The sequence below is a fragment of the Apodemus sylvaticus genome, chromosome 1 (assembly GCF_947179515.1).
Source record: "Apodemus sylvaticus chromosome 1, mApoSyl1.1, whole genome shotgun sequence".
Lineage (NCBI taxonomy): Eukaryota > Metazoa > Chordata > Mammalia > Rodentia > Muridae > Apodemus > Apodemus sylvaticus.
Window position 1 is genome coordinate 202,525,244 of NC_067472.1, and position 24,855 is coordinate 202,550,098.

Genomic DNA, 24,855 nt, shown 5'->3' on the forward strand with positions numbered 1-24,855 from the left:
TATTATAGATATCTGGGAGACAGAGGGAGAAACAGAGAGAGAGATACAGAGAGAGAGACAGAGACAGAGAGAGACACACAGAGACAGAGACAGAGAGACAGAGAGAGACAGAGACAGAGAGACAGACAGAGAGACAGAGAGAGAGACACACACAGAGAGACAGAGGCAGAGAGACAGAGACAGAGAGACAGACACAGAGAGAGAGAGACAGAGAGAGACAGAGAGAGAGAGAGACAGAGACAGAGAGACAGAGACAGAGAGAGACACACAGAGACAGAGAGAGAGACAGAGACAGAGAGACAGAGACAGAGAGAGAGGAGACAGAGAGAGAGATACAGAGAGACAGAGACAGAGACAGAGAGAGACACACAGAGACAGAGAGAGAGACAGAGAGAGAGAGAGAGTCGTGGAGGGCAGAAAGAGGGGGATGCGGGGACCCAAGAGCTAAGGATGAAGAGAATGTGGGCAAAGAGGGCCCAGCTGGAACAGCAGGGTTAGAAGAGGCCGAGGAGCTGCGAGGGAGGAGTTCAGGGTCCAGAGGAGCTCACCTGGAGGATTCCCTGGGCGATCGTGCAGGTGAGCACTGAGCACGGAGAGGGACCTTGCTGTGTCCCTGTGCTCTGGGCTGTAGCATGAGCAAACTTGGTGTGTGTATGTGTGTGTAGGGGGGGTTCTTTGTGTGTGTGTGTTTGCTGTGTGTGTGTGGTGTATGTGTCTGTGTGCATGTCTATGTGGTCTGTCTCTTTCTGTCTGTGTATGTCTATGTATGTCTCTGTGTGTGTGTATATATATATATGTCTGTGTGCGTTTTATGTGTGTGTATGTGTATGTCTGCATGTCTCTGTGTATGTGTATATATATATGCCTCTGTGTGTTGTGTGTGTGTCTGTGTATATCTCTATGTGTCTCTGTGTATGTGTGTTATATGTGTGTATATGTGGTGTGTATGTCTGTGTGTATTACTGTGTGGTATGTGTCTGTGTGTGTCTCTGTGTATCTCCATGTGGTGTCTGTGTGTCTATGTGTATATCTGTGTCTGCCTGTATGTGTTGTATGTGTTGTGTGTGTGTCTGTGTGTTGTGTGTTTCTGTGTGTATGTCTGTGTGTTGTATGTGTGTCTGTGTGTTTCTGTGTGTCTGTGTATGTGCCTGTGTGTATTATCTAGTTAAGTCCCTGGAAAAGTGCATATCTGGTAGCCTTTTGGGGGAACTTTTGTGTCTAAAGGACACTGTAACTTTGGGAGGAAGTGTCCTTGGCTGTCCTGGTGTAGTAGTGTAACCACGGACTCTTGTGAATGTGCTGGGGCAGAATGTTCAGTGGTTATCCAGAACTGGTGGCCCGAGCGTTGCTAGCAGTGAGTTCGGGAAGCAGAGGCTGCACAGGGTTGCTATGGCAACAAGAACAGGTCCAGCGTCTGTGAGAAGGGACAAGGAACGCGCCTGAGTGTTCAGCTTGGTAGCAGGTATAGTTGAGGTTTTAAGAGTCCAAATCCCGAGAGACATACAGAGGAGGCAGAGTTCATCTTAGGGACGCCTTGTAGCCTGCAGCCTCTGTATAAAATCTTCAGGGTCTTTAGGACCTCGACAGGAGAAAGTGGGTGTGGTAGTAGACGCGAGGGTGTGTTTGACCTGAGGCTGAGTGAATACGGGTGATGAGAAAGAGAAGACAAACAGCAGCTGTCCCCAGGAGGTCTCACATGACTGACCCTTGTGCCAAGCGAGCTTGCTGCGGTGCTGCATCATGTGTACCCGTCTCGGAGGGGACAACAGCCAAGGAGAGCCAGCCACAATGCTGGCAAAGAGAGCGTGGAAAACCTCAGACCCAGCTGATGCAGGACCACAACCACACCCCAAGTCGGATTACAATTGAGTTACTGGATGAATCTCATCAGAGACTTTCAAGTTTGGACTTTTAACAATAGTGAGACTGCTATAGACTATGAGGACTTTTGAAGTTGGACTAAATATATTTTGCATTTTTAGCTATGACCCCCATGGACTCATATGTTTGAAGAAGCCTATGGGGGCCAGGGAGTAGAATGTGATGGTTTGCATATGCTCTGGCCAGGGAGTGGCACTGTTAGGAGGTGTGGCCTTGTTGAAGTAGATATGTCACAGTGGGCATGGGCCCACTATAATACCCTAGTCCTAGCTACCTGGAAGTGAGTATTCTGCTAGCAGCCTTCAGATGAGGATGCAAAACTCTCAGCTCCTCCTGCACCATGCCTGCCTGGATGCTGCCACGCCCCCACCTTGATGATAATGGACTGGGACTCAGAGAGCGGGACTGGCTCTGGCCTGGGCCTGGCGGGGGCTGGCCTGTTCTGTTGTTCGGTGGACTCTACTCAGGGTAAGGGGACTGGGACGTGGTTGCCCAGCCAGTGCTCCTCCCATGCTCTGCGTGAGGTTAGCGGAGGGCAGGCAGGTTCTAAGCTCAGCTGCTCAGCTGGGTGTCAGGTTGCCCACTGATTTAGGGATTGGGAGCAGGTGTGGTTGCAGAATAAACACTAGTACAGAGCACACACACACACACACACACTCACACACACAAAAGAATAACAAAGAATAACAAGTGGGTTTAACAACCTTCTGAAACAAAGATATGGTTGCAAAATACTCATAACAAAGATAATAACCAAGGTGGTCATAACAAGGGTATCATAACGAGGTAGTCATAATAAGGTAGTCACAAGCTGGTAACAAGGGTGGTCATAACGAAATGGCATTACAAGGTGGTCATAATAACCTTTAGAAACAAAGGCACAGTTACAATTTCCTGAAACAGACAGCACAGAGCCATTTGCAGATAAGCTTACAGTGGAACGTAGCCCAGTAGAGAGAGTTAATCACAGGCAGGAATGAGCGCAGCATATCTTTACTGTAAGATGCCCTTTAAGCCTAAGATGAAGGCAGGCTGCTTCATCAGTATGTTTTTATATGAATCATATAAAACAAAATTAAAACAAAACATTAAAATAACAACACAAGCATATTTTTAGCTCAGGGAAGCTGTACCCAGGATTCTGGCCGAGAAAGGCACGGTTTTTTAAGCGATGAAGATTAGAGGAGAGTGTCAGGAACAAAGGAAATCCATTTCCTCACAGTCTCAGGGTTATACAAAAGCTGGCTTTCCTCAAAACCCCGGGAAGCCAGTTTCCCTCTAACAAAAGGAGCCGGTTCCTTATCACTGTCAGTAGGAGACGATTCTCGCCTGGTCCTGCAGTAACCTGATGTGCCAGGGTGAGGTGATATCCAGGAGGGGTCCTGCCTTCTCAGAGAAGAGGGGAGTGGGAAGTGGGGGGAAGAGCTGTGTGAGGGGAGGGCTGTGGAAAGAGGAGGGGCTGATATTGGGATATAAAGTGAATAAATAAATGAAAAAAAAAGATTAGCTCAGCGGGTGCCCAGCTTAGCACTGAAAGCACCAGGTCTCTGTGTCTTTCATTTGGGAGCCAAACGGGGCCAGACTGGGGATAGAAATGCACGCAGAAATGTCCTTTACTGAAGGCTCGGGTTTCTCCCAGGAGAACACTAAAACAGCACTGTTCAGGCCGGCTCATCAGACCAGCCCGTCTCTCTGCAGAGAGATTTGTTGTTTTCAGGGACTTAACGATGAATGTAAGTGGAAATTCAGAAGGCAGGCACGCAGTGGCCGTCATGTTCTGCAGTTTTGAAGTTACTTTATTTTAATTACTTATTCGTTTTTTGGAGCAGGATCTCTCTACATAGTCCTGGCTGTCCTGGAACTCACTATGTAGGCCAGGCTAGCCTCAAACTCACAGTGATCTACCTGTCAGTGCCTCCCAAGTGGTGCTGGAATTCAATGCGTGCATCATCACACCCAGCCCTTTAAAGTTATTTTAAAGTCAGCATGCAAAGGGACAGCTTTCATTATGGTATTTCCACACATATATCATTATAGGTCATTCTTTGTCCCTGTGCCACTGCCCTCCCCTGGCTCTCTCTCCCCAGTCCTGGTCCCCTCCCTCCTGCCGTGATGTCCTTCCTTCTTTCATGCCACATGCATGGTTACAGTCCTTAGCCCAGCGGTTCTTGACCTTCCCAGTGCTGGTCACCATCGAGGAGGCTGATGGAGATTTACATAGACAGTTGTCAGATGACGTAATAGTCACAGCCAAGACATGAGTCAGGTGTTAATTATTATAGTCTTTTAAGATAGAATAGACGACAGAGGTTCTGTTTGATTAACAGAGAGGACGGACTGGGTGTTAGGTCTATCTTATACTTTATAGTTTACAAAATGGTAATAGTTGTGCTTAATTTATATTTGGAGAGAAAGTTTTTTTTTTTTTTTTAATTAAACAGAAAGGGTGAAATGTTGCAAGATTTCCTATTCATTCACATTGAGGCAGTGAGAGGCCAGTGATTGGAGGGGAGAGAGGAGGAGGAGTTAAGGAGGGAGAGAGGCTGGGTGGACCAATCAAGGTGTGTGTGTGTGTGTGTGTGTGTGTGTGTGTGCAGTGGGGGGGAGAGAGGGGGGGCACAGATATCCAGATGGCTTCAGACACATTTCTGGTGTTTTGGAGACATTAAAAATATTGGGATAAGACTTTATTATAACTTGACATCATGAAATTGGGAGTTTCCTATATGTAAATATATTTGGTTAACTATTTAAGAGTCATGCTTTACTGAGTATTTGGGTACAGAGTGGGAGCATGGAACTCTCGCCGTTTACAGAGTCTATGGCAGAGAGGAGACACAGCTGGGATGCTGTGAGAGCTAGCTGGGAAAGATTGGCCCAGCGGGCAACAGTGAGAACTGCCCTGAGCGAGACCTTGGTGCAGAGGCCTGGCATGCAGAGGCCTGGTGGGGTGGTACTCTTTTTGAATATTTCCCACTACACTGTGACCCTTTAACACAGTTCCTCATGTTGTGGTGATCCCCCCACCGTATCTTCATATTCATTGCTACTTCACAGCTGTAATTTTGCTACTGTTATGAATCATGATGTAAATGCATATGTATCTGTGTTTTCCAATGGTCTTTGGTGATTCCTGTGAAAGAGGATCGATTGACCCCCAGAGGGGTGACAAGCCACATGTTGAGAACCGCTACCTTAGACATTAGATCTTTCTCTCCTCTTTCACGATCTCCTTTTTACCTTCACCTCTTTCATACACATATGCACACGTGTACATTTACACACACACATACACAACACACTACTCAGACAAATTTATATCTAGGTATCTTGAGAGGAAGAACAGTTTCATCATTCTGAGCTGGATTCCCCCCCCCCCTCCTTTCTCTCTCCCCGCTCTCTCTGTAACATAATGTCCCCAGGGGTTTCAGGAACATGTCACAGGGGACTCATAGAGTGTTTGACTGCTTATAATCCAAAGTGGTTTTTTTGACTCTTCTATGAACATGGCTTATGATGACATGTCTATGGCTGACATGTTCACCATTGACCATGTTCTCCAGCTATGTCACACACGCTTAGCATGGATGTGTACCTGAGGTTCTTTGCAAGCACAGAAACACGGAACTACCCCAGTTATCTAGATATCGCATTACTTACCACACCAGATAATACAGCCATTACTGTTGTTGCATGTGTACTCTGTTCACGGGTACACACGCACGCACGCACGCACACATGTGCAGACCACAGCCAATTTTTGGTGTTTTTCTGTTGCCTTCAACCTAATATCATCTCCCAGGTAACTTGAAGGCCTTCATTTTGCCAGTCTGGCTGGTAGAGCCACCTCCCAGCTCTGCCGGCCTCTGCTCCATCCTGGCACTGGGGTTGCCGTCTCTCACAACCATCCTAGCATTTGCATGGATGCTGGGGTTCCAAGGCTTTGCTTGTTTAGTTTAGCAATTGTGTTTCCCTCTGAGCCATGTTCTCAGCAGCACGCTGCCCACAGTTCTTCAGTGTGGAGCCATTACCATGGCCACCTCCAGTGTTACCCTCTGCTGCAGTCGAAGTAAGATCTCAGCATTTCGGAGTTCCATGCAATGCTCCTCAGTTTCAGTTTCGCTATCAGAGGCTGTAACACGCACCCCAACTTTCTCTGCATACTTTCCCCTAGATTCTTACTTCTACGCCTTCTGAAGACACATGGGATTTCTGTGCTAGAGTTATTTCAAAACTGACTGGCCCCCTCTCCAGCCCTGCAACCGATGGCTTTTTGAGACAAAGAAAACAGGAGTTTTCTTGACATTCTGACCAGGCAGGGGAGTCCACACTATCACCACACCCTCAAATAGGTCACAACCAAGAACAGGTTAGACCAGTAACAGGTTGTTCTCAAAGGTCTTCCCCTCTTTGTCTGGGCTCCTGTGAAGACAGAAGTCACAGCTTCCTCTAACAGAATTATGAGAGGAAAGGGCAGCTCCCCTGGGAAAGACTGACAGCTCACAGTGTGCTGTAATTTTTATTTTTTTGTGCCTTCCAGGTCACAATGGAATGAACACTCTTTCTGTGACTACAGCCAATAGCTAATAATTGTAGGCATGGAGTTGGCTCTGAGCCACAGGGCGCTGCCCTCTCTCCCTGCAGATGGTCGAGGCTGCTGGTATCCTCGAACCCTGTCCTGTGCTGGAGTGTAGCCAGATGGAGACCAACATGGCTTTCTGATGTAAAGGAACATGCCAGCCTGCGAGGGTAGATACGCAGTATGTGTCTGGTCACATCCAATAGGCCTTGGGCACAAGGTGCCACCCAGCGATACCTCCTCCTTTTCCACCTCCATCCTCTCAGCGTCTGAGAGAATCCTCTGTGCCCTGCCATAGAGCACATGTGCCGTCTCCCCTGCACAGGCTTTGGTGGCCTCCGGGGGGAGGAAACTCTACGTGCAGTACTGATGATGTCATAGAACAGAGCACGCACTCAAGGAATAGCCATCGATTTCATTTCTTTCCCATGGCATTTGCCTGGTTGAAGCAGCTGTACCCCAGGCTCCAGGCATAACAAAGTTCAGGATAGAGTGAGAGAGTGGAGTATAGTATATAGACCAGGGAGTGACAGAGCAGAGTATAGTATATATAGACCAGGGAGTGACACAGTAGAGTATAGTATATATAGACCAGGGAGTGACAGAGCGGAGTATAGTATATATAGACCAGGGAGTGACAGAGCGGAGTATAGTATATATAGACCAGGGAGTGACAGAGTGGAGTATAGTATATATAGACCAGGGAGTGACAGAGTGGAGTATAGTATATATAGACCAGGGAGTGACATAGTGGAGTATAGTATATATAGACCAGGGAGTGACAGAGTGGAGTATAGTATATATAGACCAGGGAGTGACAGAGCAGAGTATAGTATATATAGACCAGGGAGTGACAGAGTGGAGTATAGTATATATAGAACAGGGAGTGACAGAGCAGAGTATAGTATATATAGACCAGGGAGTGACAGAGCAGAGTATAGTATATATAGACCAGGGAGTGACAGAGTGGAGTATAGTATATATAGACCAGGGAGTGACAGAGCAGAGTATAGTATATATAGACCAGGGAGTGACAGAGCGGAGTATAGTATATATAGACCAGGGAGTGACAGGGCGGAGTATAGTATATATAGACCAGGGAGTGACAGAGCGGAGTATAGTATATATAGACCAGGGAGTGACAGAGCAGAGTATAGTATATATAGACCAGGGAGTGACAGGGCAGAGTATAGTATATAGAGACCAGGGAGTGACAGAGCGGAGTATAGTATATAGAGACCAGGGAGTGACAGAGCGGAGTATAGTATATATAGACCAGGGAGTGACAGAGCAGAGTATAGTATATAGAGACCAGGGAGTGACAGGGCAGAGTATAGTATATAGAGACCAGGGAGTGACAGAGCGGAGTATAGTATATATAGACCAGGGAGTGACAGAGCGGAGTATAGTATATATAGACCAGGGAGTGACAGAGCGGAGTATAGTATATATAGACCAGGGAGTGACAGAGCGGAGTATAGTATATATAGACCAGGGAGTGACAGAGCGGAGTATAGTATATATAGACCAGGGAGTGACAGGGCGGAGTATAGTATATATAGACCAGGGAGTGACAGGGCGGAGTATAGTATATATAGACCAGGGAGTGACAGGGCGGAGTATAGTATATATAGACCAGGGAGTGACAGAGCGGAGTATAGTATATATAGACCAGGGAGTGACAGAGCGGAGTATAGTATATATAGACCAGGGAGTGACAGAGTGGAGTATAGTATATATAGACTAGGGAGTGACAGAGCAGAGTATAGTATATATAGACCAGGGAGTGACAGAGCAGAGTATAGTATATATAGACCAGGGAGTGACAGGGCGGAGTATAGTATATATAGACCAGGGAGTGACAGGGCGGAGTATAGTATATATAGACCAGGGAGTGACAGAGCGGAGTATAGTATATATAGACCAGGGAGTGACAGAGCAGAGTATAGTATATATAGACCAGGGAGTGACAGGGCAGAGTATAGTATATAGAGACCAGGGAGTGACAGAGCGGAGTATAGTATATAGAGACCAGGGAGTGACAGAGCGGAGTATAGTATATATAGACCAGGGAGTGACAGAGCAGAGTATAGTATATAGAGACCAGGGAGTGACAGAGTGGAGTATAGTATATAGAGACCAGGGAGTGACAGAGCGGAGTATAGTATATATAGACCAGGGAGTGACAGAGCAGAGTATAGTATATATAGACCAGGGAGTGACAGGGCAGAGTATAGTATATATAGACCAGGGAATGACAGAGTGGAGTATAGTATATATAGACCAGGGAGTGACAGAGTAGAGTATAGGATATATAGACCAAGAAGTGACAGAGTGGAGTATAGTATATATAGACCAGGGAGTGACAGAGTGGAGTATAGTATATATAGACCAGGGAGTGAGAGAGCAGAGTATAGGATATATAGACCAGGGAGTGACAGAGCAGAGTATAGTATATATAGACCAGGGAGTGACAGAGCAGAGTATAGTATATATAGACCAGGGAGTGACAGAGTGGAGTATAGTATATATAGACCAGGGAGTGACAGAGCGGAGTATAGTATATATAGACCAGGGAATGACAGAGCGGAGTATAGTATATATAGACCAGGGAGTGACAGTAGAGTATAGTATATATAGACCAGGGAGTGACAGTAGAGTATAGTATATATAGACCAGGGAGTGACAGAGCAGAGTATAGTATATATAGACCAGGGAATGACAGAGTGGAGTATAGTATATATAGACCAGGGAGTGACAGAGTAGAGTATAGGATATATAGACCAAGAAGTGACAGAGTGGAGTATAGTATATATAGACCAGGGAGTGACAGAGTGGAGTACAGTATATAGACCAGGGAGTGACAGAGTGGAGTATAGTATATAGAGACCAGGGAGTGACAGAGCAGAGTATAGTATATATAGACCAGGGAGTGACAGGGCAGAGTATAGTATATATAAACCAGGGAGTAACAGAGCGGAGTATAGTATATATAGACCAGGGAGTGACAGAGCGGAGTATAGTATATATAGACCAGGGAGTGACAGGGCAGAGTATAGTATATATAGACCAGAGAGTGACAGGGCGGAGTATAGTATATATAGACCAGGGAGTGACAGGGCCGAGTATAGTATATATAGACCAGGGAGTGACAGGGCGGAGTATAGTATATATAGACCAGGGAGTGACAGAGCAGAGTATAGTATATATAAAGCAGGGACTGACAGAGCAGAGTATAGTATATATAGACCAGAGAGTGACAGGGCGGAGTATAGTATATATAGACCAGGGAGTGACAGAGCGGAGTATAGTATATATAGACCAGGGAGTGACAGAGCGGAGTATAGTATATATAGACCAGGGAGTGACAGAGTGGAGTATAGTATATATAGACCAGAGAGTGACAGAGTGGAGTATAGTATATATAGACCAGAGAGTGACAGAGTGGAGTATAGTATATATAGACCAGAGAGTGACAGAGTGGAGTATAGTATATATAGACCAGAGAGTGACAGAGTGGAGTATAGTATATATAGACCAGGGAGTGACAGGGCGGAGTATAGTATATATAGACCAGGGAGTGACAGGGCGGAGTATAGTATATATAGACCAGGGAGTGACAGGGCAGAGTATAGTATATATAGACCAGAGAGTGACAGAGTGGAGTATAGTATATATAGACCAGAGAGTGACAGAGTGGAGTATAGTATATAGAGACCAGGGAGTGACAGAGCAGAGTATAGGATATATAGACCAAGAAGTGACAGAGTGGAGTATAGTATATATAGACCAGGGAGTGACAGAGTGGAGTACAGTATATAGACCAGGGAGTGACAGAGTGGAGTATAGTATATAGAGACCAGGGAGTGACAGAGCAGAGTATAGTATATATAGACCAGGGAGTGACAGGGCAGAGTATAGTTTATATAAACCAGGGAGTAACAGAGCGGAGTATAGTATATATAGACCAGGGAGTGACAGAGCGGAGTATAGTATATATAGACCAGGGAGTGACAGGGCAGAGTATAGTATATATAGACCAGAGAGTGACAGGGCGGAGTATAGTATATATAGACCAGGGAGTGACAGGGCCGAGTATAGTATATATAGACCAGGGAGTGACAGGGCGGAGTATAGTATATATAGACCAGGGAGTGACAGAGCAGAGTATAGTATATATAAAGCAGGGACTGACAGAGCAGAGTATAGTATATATAGACCAGAGAGTGACAGGGCGGAGTATAGTATATATAGACCAGGGAGTGACAGAGCGGAGTATAGTATATATAGACCAGGGAGTGACAGAGCGGAGTATAGTATATATAGACCAGGGAGTGACAGAGTGGAGTATAGTATATATAGACCAGAGAGTGACAGAGTGGAGTATAGTATATATAGACCAGAGAGTGACAGAGTGGAGTATAGTATATATAGACCAGAGAGTGACAGAGTGGAGTATAGTATATATAGACCAGAGAGTGACAGAGTGGAGTATAGTATATATAGACCAGGGAGTGACAGGGCGGAGTATAGTATACATAGACCAGGGAGTGACAGGGCGGAGTATAGTATATATAGACCAGGGAGTGACAGGGCAGAGTATAGTATATATAGACCAGAGAGTGACAGAGTGGAGTATAGTATATATAGACCAGAGAGTGACAGAGTGGAGTATAGTATATAGAGACCAGGGAGTGACAGAGCAGAGTATAGTATATATAGACCAGAGAGTGACAGAGTGGAGTATAGTATATATAGACCAGAGAGTGACAGAGTGGAGTATAGTATATATAGACCAGAGAGTGACAGAGTGGAGTATAGTATATATAGACCAGAGAGTGACAGAGTGGAGTATAGTATATATAGACCAGGGAGTGACAGAGTGGAGTATAGTATATAGAGACCAGGGAGTGACAGAGCAGAGTATAGTATATATAGACCAGGGAGTGACAGAGTAGAGTATAGTATATATAGACCAGAGAGTGACAGAGTGGAGTATAGTATATATAGACCAGAGAGTGACAGAGTGGAGTATAGTATATATAGACCAGAGAGTGACAGAGTGGAGTATAGTATATATAGACCAGAGAGTGACAGAGTGGAGTATAGTATATATAGACCAGAGAGTGACAGAGTGGAGTATAGTATATATAGACCAGAGAGTGACAGAGTGGAGTATAGTATATATAGACCAGGGAGTGACAGGGCGGAGTATAGTATATATAGACCAGGGAGTGACAGGGCGGAGTATAGTATATATAGACCAGGGAGTGACAGGGCGGAGTATAGTATATATAGACCAGAGAGTGACAGAGTGGAGTATAGTATATATAGACCAGAGAGTGACAGAGTGGAGTATAGTATATAGAGACCAGGGAGTGACAGAGCAGAGTATAGTATATATAGACCAGAGAGTGACAGAGTGGAGTATAGTATATATAGACCAGAGAGTGACAGAGTGGAGTATAGTATATATAGACCAGAGAGTGACAGAGTGGAGTATAGTATATATAGACCAGGGAGTGACAGAGTGGAGTATAGTATATATAGACCAGAGAGTGACAGAGTGGAGTATAGTATATAGAGACCAGGGAGTGACAGAGCAGAGTATAGTATATATAGACCAGGGAGTGACAGAGTAGAGTATAGTATATATAGACCAGAGAGTGACAGAGTGGAGTATAGTATATATAGACCAGAGAGTGACAGAGTGGAGTATAGTATATATAGACCAGAGAGTGACAGAGTGGAGTATAGTATATATAGACCAGAGAGTGACAGAGTGGAGTATAGTATATATAGACCAGGGAGTGACAGGGCGGAGTATAGTATATATAAACCAGGGACTGACAGAGCAGAGTATAGTATATATAGACCAGGGAGTGACAGAGCAGAGTATAGTATATATAGACCAGAGAGTGACAGAGTGGAGTATAGTATATAGAGACCAGGGAGTGACAGAGTGGAGTATAGTATATATAGACCAGAGAGTGACAGAGTGGAGTATAGTATATATAGACCAGGGAGTGACAGGGCGGAGTATAGTATATATAGACCAGGGAGTGACAGGGCGGAGTATAGTATATATAGACCAGGGAGTGACAGGGCGGAGTATAGTATATAGAGACCAGGGAGTGACAGAGCGGAGAGACATGGAAAAGCAAACGTCCAGCCAAGGACGCCATGGCTCTAGTTCCTCCCCGAGGTGCAGAAGTCAGGGTGGAAAGATTGTAAGATGGCTAGAGATTCAGGAAGACGCTGGGAGGCCATGTTGTATAGCTTTGATAGGGAAGCTAAGCACATAAGAGCTCAATGATAGGGCCCAAGCCCTAGATGAAGAGCAACAGGCAACTGATGACCGATTCTGGAAGGTGGAAAATTCGACTTGTCAAGAGATGTGTCCCCCAACTGGTTATTCAATACCAGGTGGTTGGCTGTGGAGACATGCAAGCAACACTAAAGACACTGAGATGGTTGTATTTATGTATTTATTTGTTTATATATGTGCATGTATACAAAAACAGGGGAATACTGGTCATGGACAGGTTTAAGAAGGAAAGGGGTTGGGATGTAGAGAAAATGAGGGGGCAGGTTTGAGGGAAAGGGGGTATTAGAAAGCCATATGGACAATCCACTAAAAGCTATCCCTCTCACAGCAACTATTCGTTGACAATATCTTCTTAGCTATAGGTGGGACTTTATGCCCACCCTCTCCGTGTTGGGATTTTGTCTGCCTCCAGCTTGTGTTGATCTTGTGCGTCTGCCCAACTGCTGTGAATTCATCCTTGCAAGTGCCCTTCCGTGTGCAGAGAAAGACTGTGTCCAGCTAGTCACCCATTGGGTGATGGATCTAGAAGGAATTACTTTAGTGAATTAATATGCTTTGCACAATTAAAAGAATGAGACAGAAAAGGGGAAAAGCTCTATATAAACCAACAATCTTGTAAAAAAAAGTTAAAGTTGTAATGGCAGTACCCTACATGGTTGGAAAAAGCTCCCTTTTGAAGTTATGGGTTATTGAACAAAATCTCCAGTGCCAAGAAGTGGAAACTTTCAGTTTCTTTAGAAAGCCAATCATGTGAAATGATGTTTTGCTGGGGCGCACAGGTGAAAGGATGTTTGGATATAGCAAACACATGAAAGGACTCTTGATAAAGGAGTATAAATCTGACCCCACCGACAGTGGGAGATGAGCACGGAGCTTTGGTTTGGTTTGCTCCGCCATGGTATTCTTCACTAAAGACACACATATATTGGTTCACCTTACATACATATTGAGCTCAACGGTGGTAACGCTGCCATTGAAAGAAACTTGCCCAAGAACTGCTTGTGAGGTTCCTGCGGCAGCTTGTCGTTACGGTGGCCTTGCTTCAGGCCAGCTGGTGAGGCTGTTTCTCCAGGACTGAATACAGCTGCCTGGTGTCTGCTACAGAAAGGACTGGACTGTGGCTGCTGGTTCGTGCCTGGTGTCTGCCTGCCGAGAGGACTGGTCTGCAGCTGCTGAGTCATAGTGTTCGCTACGGGAACTGCTGCCAAAGAAGATCAAGCTTGCCCCAAAGAACTATTGCTGGACAGGTCCACTTCCCCCATATTCTAATAACTTTTCTCTTCCAATACCTCTGTTAGGTAGTAGGCTAGAGGAGAGGTTAAGCTCTTAACTAAAAGTAGATTGCAAACAATTTATACCTATACCAGGAACAGGATTGCTCATTGATCAGGGATCCCCTGCAGCTCAAGAAACAACACAGGCTCTTGTCCTTGCTTTTGGCTGCCCATCAGAACTGGGTGGTAACACCTGATTGCTGAAGACATGACACAGAGTCACATGATACAGAAACATCAAGAGGGAGCTGTGTTGGAAGTCTCCTTCCTGCCTGACAACTTTTGTAGTGTCAGAAAACACTAGATAGGCTGTTAGGGGAGAAAGTTTTACCCAGATGTGAATCCAGCTGTGGATACCAATCTTCTAGGAAAGATTTGGTAGTGGCATGGATCTTATGGGGGTAATCAACACAAGAGAGGTTCCATAGGTGATACCACAACCCCATTCAAAACCTACAGCATGGGAGGTCGGCCGTAGGAGTGTGGCGTGTGAGCATGCATAAATCTGTGGTTTAATTCAATTCACAAAGCATCAGACCACTTTCTAAATACATGTGTTTACACTCACAGTTAACAACACTCTTGCCTTTAATCAGACAGGCTCCTCTTTGGCTGAATTGTATTGAAGGCCAAGAGGGATAAGGAGCACAGGGTGCTGAGAATGTGGGATCTTGTGTGTGTGTGTGTGCATGTGTGCATACATCCAGCACTAGATAAGACATCTTTTCCCAGGCTCTGGGAACATTACAAAAGAGGAGATGGAAAGATTGTAAGAGCTGGAAAGAATAATGAAGAAGCATTGTAAATAACATCTTCTGTGTAACTATAAACAGGAACTTACAACCCTGACTGACTTATGCTCCCTCTGTCTGCACAAGCATGCCAGGAAAAGATGGAGGACAGGAACTTGCAACCCTGACTGACCCATGCTCCCTCGGTCTGCACAAGCATGCCGGGGAAAGATGGAGGACTGAGGAGCCCTGTCTTTCACTTCTGAATTGTTTCCTTTGGAAGATGGTTTCAGTGCCTTCAGCTGTGTGCCACTGGTGACCCCTTCAGTCTTCAGTGTCACACAGATGCCTCAGAATGCTGAGAGGTTGAGGGTGGGGAGCACCCTCTCAGAGGCAAAGGGGAGGGGTGAAGAACTCTTGGAGGGGAGACAGGGAAAGGGGAGCAACATTTACATTGGAATGTAAATAAATGAAACAGTACAGAAAGCATGCATTATATCTGTGAAACCATCAAAGACTAACTTAATAATAGTGAGAAACACTGTCCAAATGACTGATTACAAAATATCAGATTCTGAGATGACTTGAAACTCTGCTCTCCAAGGTGGTCTAGAGACAGTCATGTCTGAGAGCTGGTGGGTGTGAGACTCCTATGGAGAGAGGGACTGAGGAGGGGGAGACAGAGACACACGGAGAGTCTTATATATAGCTACCCAGATAGGTGGGGGGTGGGGCCTCAGCAGAGACTGCACTCATGGGTCCAGGGCTCAGACACCGATGCGCTGTCCTTGCCTCCCCCCACCCCCCATCTGGACTGTAACAGAAAACTCACCTTGGCACAGATTGTGGAGATGGGGGAGGTTCTGCAGTTGGGCTTCATGCCTGGGACTTTGAGCCTAAGGACACCCTGATTCTGGGACTCCAGGCAGCAATGCTGGAAACAGGGCCAATAGATACAGTGAGGGCCACAGAGGCTCGTGCTGTTCAGGGCCAGGATGGTATCATTGTCACAGCACTGCATCAAGGGGTTGTACATCTGGTCTCCACATCTCGGTGCTCGCAGGCAAAGCAATAGACCAGTATCTGGGAAGGGTGACAGCTGGGTGACCTCCACAGGCCAGCCTAGACCCTCATCCACGGCCATCCTCTCCCTTCTCGCTGTGTGGTCCTTCTCACCTGTGGCTCCTGCTGAGTGCAGGAGGGCAGAAACCAGAGCTGCAGCTGAGACAGAGAACAGAAGAAAGGAGGCTGTGTAAGATGCATCAGGGGGCCACAAGACGGGGCACTCGAGGCAGACAGCTCATGATAGGTTTGAGGCTGACCCTGGGTGGTGGTGCAGGTCTGAGGTGACCTGTGAGGAAAAGCAGAGAGGGCTCCGGGAAGAGAGTGATTTTAAAAGTCACAGACGCAGGGCTTGCAACACAGTTGGGAGGCCAGCAAGGATGCTTGGCAGGGGTTCCGGGGTATGGTGTGGGGCTGAGAACGGAGCGGGTAAGAATGACGTGAGGTTGAGAGGTAAAGAATGACGTCACTCCGTCTGTGCGCCCTCCGGCTACTATCTCCTTACCTAAGATCCCAGGCACCATGCTGTTTGCAGCCGCACTGTAGGAGGCAGAGCAGGAGCCGGAGCCACAGTCAAAAAGATTCTGGGACCTTCAGCTGTTATTTTTACAAGTGATCTCATAAGGGTGAGGCAGGGAGGGGAAGGGAGGGTGAGGGAGGAATTACAGGGCCAGGAACTTGCTTCAATATCTGCCTCAACATGTAGATTTCGTGGCACTCCTTAAGGTTCTAACATCTCACGTGACCGTCTTTTGGAAAGCAAGAGAGGAAAATCCTATTGGAAGAGATGTCCGTTGCCTGCGTGCAGTCCACCCTGAGTGTAGTTCGCCAGCCAAAGCACTTGGCAGTTTCTAGGCTTCTCACACTCCACAGCTTGGAAGTTTCAAGGGCTCACCCTGTTCTCTCGTCCCGATCCTAAATTCTGTAGTTTAAAATTCTTGAGTTATTTGGTGGAGATTATGAAGTTGGAATATGATCCAGAAAAAGAGGGGCTTCAGAATCTGTGCTAGTGAGAATAAAAAAAAGGAGAATAGAGTTTTAGGAAGACCCCTGGGACTCACAGAATGGCTGGGAAGACAGAGTTTTTGTTGGCTTGCGGAGTTCCTTGTGTAAAGAAACGTTTTATAATGTGTTGTGCTGTTACTTCATCATCTCCATCTTGATTTCGTCTGATGGGAATTTAGTTTTGACATTAACAGTGTAGCATGGTTCCTCTTTGTCTCCCTGCGGAGGCCCAAGCAAGCTGCAGAGCCAGGGCGCCCAACCTTCTGATGTTTCTGGAAGAAGAGGGCCACACATTCAATCCAGGAACTCGGACAGAAGGTGATGAGAAGGAGAGGGCCTGTGCCGAGAAGCTTCCACACAGTGATTCTAATTATTGGGCAGTTCCCCGTGGACAGTGTCTGAAAACCCTCAGGCACGTCCCAAGCTTTGGACCATACCTAAGCAATAAAGTGTGATTTTTTTTTTTAAAGTAAAAGAAAGCAGGGTAACACAAATCCAGAGGGAATTTTGTCTCTGCATTTGAGAAGCAAACTAATGAACCAGCGCTCAGTGAGTCTCCAAGCAGCTCCTCAGAGACTTTGGTTCTGCTTTCAGTCTGGCTGTGCTTTATTTTCTAAACATTTGCTTCAGTGGGTAGGTGTCCCCAAATAGCAATGATGTGATGCGGCACGGCTGTGAGACTGAAACAGTTCTCTCTGAATGGTGGGACTGTAAATGTGGTAAAGTTGTGGCGAGGCTGTCTGGAGGCTGAGTTCAGCTTGTAGCTTTGTGCATTCTGCTTTGAAATCAGGAGGAAATGTGCACAGGTTGACAGAAACAGAGCCACAAACATTCCAAAGTATTATTGCCCCTGAAATTTTAAAATCTGTTTTCAAATTCTCACATCAAATCAAGAACGAGACTGCAGATCAGACCCTGTTCATGAGAGCCCAGTTTTAGCAGAATGCTCACAACTGCTTGTCTTATTCCGAGCATTAAAATTTCGGTTTTATTCGAATGCTGTTGCGATTTCGGACACTGGATTGACAAGCTGGCTTTCGCCTTGAAGATGCAAATCTGACTCCTTTAAATGTGCACTCATAACCACTGGAAATGACAAAGCTGCGAGCTTGCTTTAATCATTCTCTGGCACAAATTCTATTTTTGAAACCGTAAATGACTTGATAACACCGAAAATCATAAACCTGTTTCAGCACTCAGCTCGACCTAGCCATCTTATTTCCAGGAGGGAAATGATGGTGCTGTAGCCAGCACCCGTGCTTTAAAGACGTTTTAAAACTGGCTATTGTGATGGTTATGACTGAGTTTGATCCTCAGGACCCGCTTGGTTGGAGAGAATCCACTCCTATGAGCTGTCTCCCCTGTTCACATGCATATATTAACAAAGAAGTAAATAGAGTTCAAATGCTTCAAGTAGCCAAAAGGACTTGGTTGGGCACCCGCACTTGTGTGCCTAGAGACCAAAATTTAATAATAAAAACAGCCAAGAGAGTCAAGTTTCCCAGGAATGTCGGAAAAAAAATTCAGTGGGCAGATCACAAAAAGTAGTTGGTGGGTTCCTTTTTTTTTTTTTGTATTTTTTATTGGATATTTTCTTTATTTGCATCTCAATTGTTCTCCCTTTTCCAGGTTCCCCCTTCGGAAACTCCCTGTCCCCTTCCCCTCCCCCGCCTCTATGCGGGTGTTCCCCATCCCCATCCCCCACTCCCATCTTGACTTTGGGCTCCTAGAACAGAGCTGGGTAGTTTTCCACGGGGCTCACCATCAAGGAGGTCAGATTCTAGTCAAACCTGAACCGGCCTCAGCATATATACAAAGAGGAGCAGCCTCTGCGCTGCCTTGTCCTGGTACACTCTGATAATTTTCTCACCATGATGACTCTTAGACCCGATTTCTATGTCTGGGTTCTACCGTTCATTTCTTCTCTTTTTAAATTATGGGAGAGGGGGCATCTCCGCAACCAAAGAGCAGATCTCTTGATGTTTTGGTTGGAGTAAAAATGAAGTTCATGTACAATAGTGTAATATCGTAATGATTAGCAACTGAGCAAGAAGGGTCCCTGACAAGGTTTGTTTGTTTGTTTGTTTGTTTTGGTTTTTTCCGAGACAGGATTTCTCTGTGTAGCCCTGGCTGTCCTGAAACTCACTCTGTAGACCAGGCCTGCCTCTGCCTCCCTAGTTCTGGGATTACAGGTGTGCATCACCACGCCCGGCTTCTTCTTTTTTTTTTTAAATTTTGTTTTTGTTCCTTTTCTTTCTTTTTCAGCAAGATGTTGCCTAGGAGATGTAGGACTAGTGAGAGACACTTCGTGCAAATCATGACATCTTTGGGTTTTAAAGCCCCGTGTTGGCTTTTTCACTCCAGTGTGGTGCCTCACAGGATGAGGAGTTCCTTGTTTGGATGGTATGGTTTTTAAAACCATCCGAAATGGCTGCTACTGGGTCAGCTGAAACCAACCACTCCTCTTTCACCAACTACAGGATTATTAGATGGTTGTGGCAGCAGAGAAGACTCCCACCCCCATTCCCACCTCCACAAGGTGAAACTCTTCCTTTCCTCACTAATAGAAGCCTAAGGAGTCTGACCTTCTTGATAGTGGTTTGGATAAAATAGCCTTCCTTCCGGTTTTGTTCTGAGTTATCCCCACGACAGCAGGGTATTTGACAGTGGAGAAAAAGGGGACACTGTTGAACCTGGGTTGGCCTGATTTCAGAGTCCTGGCTGCTCTGCTTCAGCGTTCAGCCTGAGGTCGCCTTCTGCCTTGCAAGGGATACCAGGAAGCCCAAACTCAAGACAAACTCATAAAGAGGAAGATTTAAAATGTTTCTCATCCTCAAGTCCTTTCTGTTTTCACACCTCCCTTGGCTTCGTTTCTTCACCTTGATTTTTATCAGCTAAAAGGATGATGCTAAGCTGGCTGGCGAGGCACACCTCCCTCCTCGCTGCTTCCTGCTAAGCTGGCTGGCGAGGCTCGCCTCCCTCCTCGCTGCTTCCTGCTAAACTGGCTGGCTAGGCTCGCCTCCCTCCTCGCTGCTTCCTGCTAAGCTGGCTGGCGAGGCACGCCTCCCTCCTCGCTGCTTCCTGCTAAGCTGGCTGGCGAGGCACGCCTCCCTCCTCGCTGCTTCCTGCTAAGCTGTCTCCAAAAAACCAAAAAACCAAAAAACCAAAAAAAAAAAAAAAAAAAAAAAAAAAGTGTATCCCATACGTGGGAGGGAAATGGGGGTCAGGTATTGAGAGGGGAATGGGGGTCAGGGTCAGGTATTGGGAGGAGAATGGGGGGGTCAGGGTCAGGTATGGGGAGAGACAGGCCAGAGGGCCAGGAGAATGAATGGCTACAAAGACTGAAGACACTGAGGAAGCACCCTGTTAGGTTCCCCAGAGGATGAAATTTTGCCCACGATGCCATTTCTTTACTGTCTCCAATAGTCAGCCAGTACCACACAGCTCCTAGGCAGTCAAGAGACCACTGCCGCTCAGGGGGCGTTTGTCGTGATGCAGTGCTCACTGAGTGAGAGATTAAATAGAACTTTTAAAACGGCACTGCCAAGAAATAGACCTCCCTTGGCCAGAATTTCTGCTGCTTATACACTTTAGGGTTTGTTCCGTGATCGGCGAAAGTGGTTACTCTTTCTCCTTTTGAGACTGTGTTTGGCCATCTATATCCTGTCCTTTCAAAGGACTCAGGGAACCTCCAAGAGTATGGGCACACCCACCTCCAGCAGTTTTTAAGAGTTTGGCTGATACTGTGCAAAAATAGCGAATTTTCCTAGCTCTTAACGTTGTAGGTGCCCAGCAGCGGGTATGCCACACCCACACCAAGGATGCTGTAGAGCAGAGCCCCAAACGGAGAGTCTCCCTAGACCAGCCTCTGAACCCGACCTTCTCAACACAAACGCAGAATAGGGCCAATGGCTCAGCTCCTACTCTGCCTCCTGATACCTTCCGATCCTGTGGACTGGAGTCTGTCCTAGCTTAGCCTCTGATCTTATGTTACCTCCGAGTTTGGCGGGAAACCCAGGAGAGCTCAAGAACTGCCAAGTCTTTATATGTTATATGCTGTAACTTTGTATGAGAGTCTCTTTATTACGAGTCTTGACCCAGATCGCAGTCCTCACCACAGCGTAGGCCAGAAGTGGGACCCGAACTTAGGAGTCTGGAACTTTACACACGGAATAGTTAGGAACTCTTTGAATGTTTAGGGCGAAGGGGGCAGGAAGGCGAGTTAAGTGAGTCCTAGTTCAGACATGGTACCATTTGGCAGCAGGGCAGCAGGGCAGAAACCTTGAAGCTGAAGGAGGGATTCTTCTGACCAGGAGGTTAATTTTTGTGGAGCTATCAGGTATTAGTTTTATGGCCGGCCATAACTGTCTGTGGCCTCTGATTGCCTTTTTTTTTTTCCTATGATTTAAGCGTGGGCCCTAATCTTTGTTCCCCAAGGACAGGCACCAGCTGCACCTGGCTATCTGGGTGAGTGCTGGTCTAGGCGCCCCCAAGCTGTGGAGTTTTCGCCATTTGTCTTACTGGCACCTGGGTCTCCTTTAGTCCTCTCAGAGTGTCCAGGAAGAAGGAGGGGTGGGGAACTCCTTGTGTTTGATGCAGGGGCCAGTGATTGGGGAAATCCAAAGCCAAACGCAGAGGCAAGCAAGCCGTTTGGGACAGCAGAACTTCTGAGGGGAAGGAGCAAGGTGGCGGTTTGCCCCGCCTCGCTGGCTGTGGGAGAGCGCTTGGGGTGGGGGGGGGGGGGAGGAGGGAGAGTGCAAAAGCAAGCTGCGGCTGCCCGTGCACTTCTCTTGTCACATAAATTAGTCTGAGGGCAACATTCTTTTAGGGCAACTCCAGTTGCTAGGTAGCCATCAACATAAATAACTGCCCACCAGAGGGGTTCTGTCTTACCTCCATTGGATGGCGCTACTTAGGAATAGGCCTACCATCAATCATCCCTCAGACCTCACCAGGCTGTGCTGGAATGGCCTACACCAATCTAACGGATCGTGTTTCCTTTTTAGAGATGACCCCAGCCAGTGACAGCCTATGAAATGGTGGCCAGAGGACTAAATAAATAAATAAATAAATGATTGTGGGTTGTGGCGGAACCCATTGGTCTTATCTTTAATACCAGTCATGTGTGTGTGGACTTAGCCATTTGGAAGGAAAAATGAGTTAAGGTCATCATGGGCCTTACAATGGGAGAACCTGTTCACAGTCAGGCACTTCCATGGTCAACCCAAGGGACTAGGGTACAATAGGACCATCAGGCAGCACTATGGTCACCCCGAGGGAACATGGTGACAATAGGATTCTCATCACTAGTTGCACATAGGTGACATATTCCCATTGTTGCCTAGTCCTGCCCGTGTGCCACATCTCTGATAAAAGGCTGTGCTTCTCCTCCGGTCCTTCCTCCCTTTCTCCACCCAGAGGCAGCTTCTGTGTCCCCACCCCTTCCCACCTCCTCACCCCCACCTTTTAAAACTAAACCTCTCATGTGGGTCACACGATGTGATTTTGTGGATTTTGCCACTTATATCTAACAAGAGCCGTGGAGAAATAACATGAGAACTGAGACCAGAAAAGCCCTTCCTCTGAAAAAGACAAATCTTGAGATTTTGACTCCAGTAAACACCAGCCATCATCTCCAGGAGTCAGGACTGCTGGTTATGATTTCATGTAAGACAGGCCGCTTATATTGGAGTAGGAGTAAATAACCAAAGACTGACTAACAAGACCAGAGGGGCATGTTTAACTGGGCCACCTGTTTAGGTCACAGGAAGAGGCCGTTGGGTGGAATGAATGAAAACGGTTGCACTGAAATAGTTAAAAGTAGCTCCTAACGGTACATACCTCATCTGCTTCAAGGATATGTACACCAGCTACCCAGGAGACAGCTGCAGATCAGTCCTTCCATGTGCTCCCTGGAAGCCTGGGGTATTTGGATGTGGACCAGCCAGAAATAATAGTTATCAAGGAAAAAAGTTCCCCAAGAGGATATTGCTAGTCTAAATATCCAAACATCAAACACAAAGGCAGCCAAATTAATAGAAGAAGCATAGATCGGCCTAACATCACATATTGGCCCTTACATAGTGATATGGGGCGACTTTGATACCCGACTCACACCAACTAAAAGGTCATTCAGATGAGACTAAATGAAGAAATGGTGGAGCTAACTAGTGTTATAAACCAAATGGATCTAGCAGACATCTTCAGAACATTCTGTCCAAATACTAGAGAATGTATCCTTTTTTCAGCAGCCTGAGGAAATTTCTCCAAAATTGAATACAAACTTGGACCCAAAGCAAGTCTCAACAGGTACAAGAAATTGAAATAACACCCTACATCTTATATGATCACTACGGATTAAAGCTTGGTATCAACAACAGAAACAACAGGACGCTTAACAAACTCATGAAAACTGAACAATTCACTGATAAATGAAAAATGGATCAAGACTGAAATTAAGAAGGAAACTAAACACTTTTTTAGAATTGGATGCAGAATTGCTTCTCTGTAGCCTGTAAGTATTTGCAGGAATCCCCACAACTGTCACCCAGGAGTGAGGATCATGAACATTGGAGAAGGTAAGAACACTTTTTAAAAATAGAAATAGTATAAGACTCCGAGAGCCTTGCTCAGGAAGAGGTTTATTTAGCCATCGAATGTCAGGGCCTTCCTACCCATGCTGGAGAGGCAACCACGAAGGGACATTACAGGCTGTTTTTATACTTTTTAGGTTACATCAGCTAGGTTACAGTTTAAACCCATTAGCTAACATCTATTGACTATCGATCTTTAGATTTGCCTGGGATTTTCCGGAGGTCAGGTGGTCATCAGCTAGTACACTCAGAGCATTCTTACTCAGAAATGCCCCCTGGGTGGAGAAGGGAGTTTGGCTCACCTTTGACTCCAGGCAGGAGCGCGAAGCTGTACAGGGATTGAAAAGGCTCTTAGGTTTCTTAACTAAGGCAATTACAAGAACTCTGAATTCTTTCTCATGTTGGTCAGGTAATTCTCGGAACAAAGATGGGGGCGTGTTGCAGGAGTCACAGTCCTTATTTCTCAATAGTAAGTAGACAGGATTTCTGGGTCTCTTACCCAAGGAGTCTTGATTGTTAGAGACTAATTAGCATGGGTTCTAACTAGTCTTCGGAGACAAAGTATGCTGGAATACAATAATACGTTGCTTGGACCCTCTCAAGACGGGGGAGGGGAGACTTCCTGCTGGACACATCTTGTTTTGGCTGGACAGGCAAATGGACTTCATGGGACTTGGCTTCCAGGATAGCCATGTGTGTTTGAGACGTCCCATTCCAAGCCACCTGACTGGAACAGAAAGCCCTCTGACCCCTGAGCTCTTTCTCTTGCCCAGGTCTGAGCTGAGGAGTAAGCCTGCAGTTTGAGGAATGCTAGGAAGGGCTTTGCTACCTGCAGCATGAGCTAAGGCTCCTTTCCCCAGAACTTGAAATTATTTTCGTTTGTTTGTTTCTTTGATTTCTTTTCCTCCATTTTCTCTCACATCGAGGATAACTCAATATATATTGGTCCAATAGTAAATTAAATCAAACTCAACCTCTAGTACAGAAAAAAATAACAAATAAAGCACCTAATCCTAAGCCGGTATTGAATAAATTTCCTTTCCTGCTTGAATAATACTTAAAAATATGAGTACTTAATTTTCATGGTAAATAAACTAAAAGAGAAAAAAAATTTAAATTTCAGGCCGTGTCAGTTGGGTGTACCCTGATCTTCCCATTCCTCCTGAAGATTTGGCTCTGGTCTTTAAGTTGCTTCCTGGTGACTTTCTGCTAAATTCTATAAGAAATATAAATTTTTTATAGGTGGAGCATTCCAGATCAGGTGTGGGGAAGGACAGGAGAGATGGCCAGATGGCCATGAGAATGAATGGAAATCTTCAGCTGATGGGGTGTGGGGAAGTGGGGAGCATCTCCAGATGGCACAGAGGTCTGGGATAAGGCAGGCACCCAAGAATCAATGGGT

At 46.1% G+C, this 24,855-nt stretch overlaps 1 protein-coding gene across 2 annotated transcripts; it reads right to left on the reverse strand.

Annotated features, from left to right (window-relative positions):
- Positions 1–12,970: 12,970 nt before the first annotated feature.
- LOC127683935 (insulin growth factor-like family member 4) lies at positions 12,971–16,433 on the reverse strand. Of its 2 annotated transcripts, XM_052181004.1 has the most exons (4): positions 16,361–16,432; positions 15,970–16,014; positions 15,626–15,876; positions 12,971–13,310 (listed from the first exon to the last, which is right to left on the reverse strand). In XM_052181004.1, the coding sequence occupies exons 1-4, from the start codon at positions 16,377–16,379 to the stop codon at positions 13,287–13,289; spliced, it is 339 nt and encodes a 112-aa protein (XP_052036964.1). In that variant the 5' UTR covers positions 16,380–16,432; the 3' UTR covers positions 12,971–13,286. The 2 variants fall into 2 exon arrangements, with proteins under 2 accessions (XP_052036964.1, XP_052036963.1); XM_052181003.1 differs by having other exon boundaries at positions 15,626–16,014; positions 16,361–16,433.
- Positions 16,434–24,855: the final 8,422 nt, after the last annotated feature.

Excerpts from the sequence above, each read along its gene's own strand:
- LOC127683935 (XM_052181003.1), bottom strand. Across the intron at positions 13,311-15,625 it reads TCTCCACAATCTGTGCCAAG|ATCCATCACCCAATGGGTGA; the intron begins GTGAGTTTTCTG and ends AATTCCTTCTAG.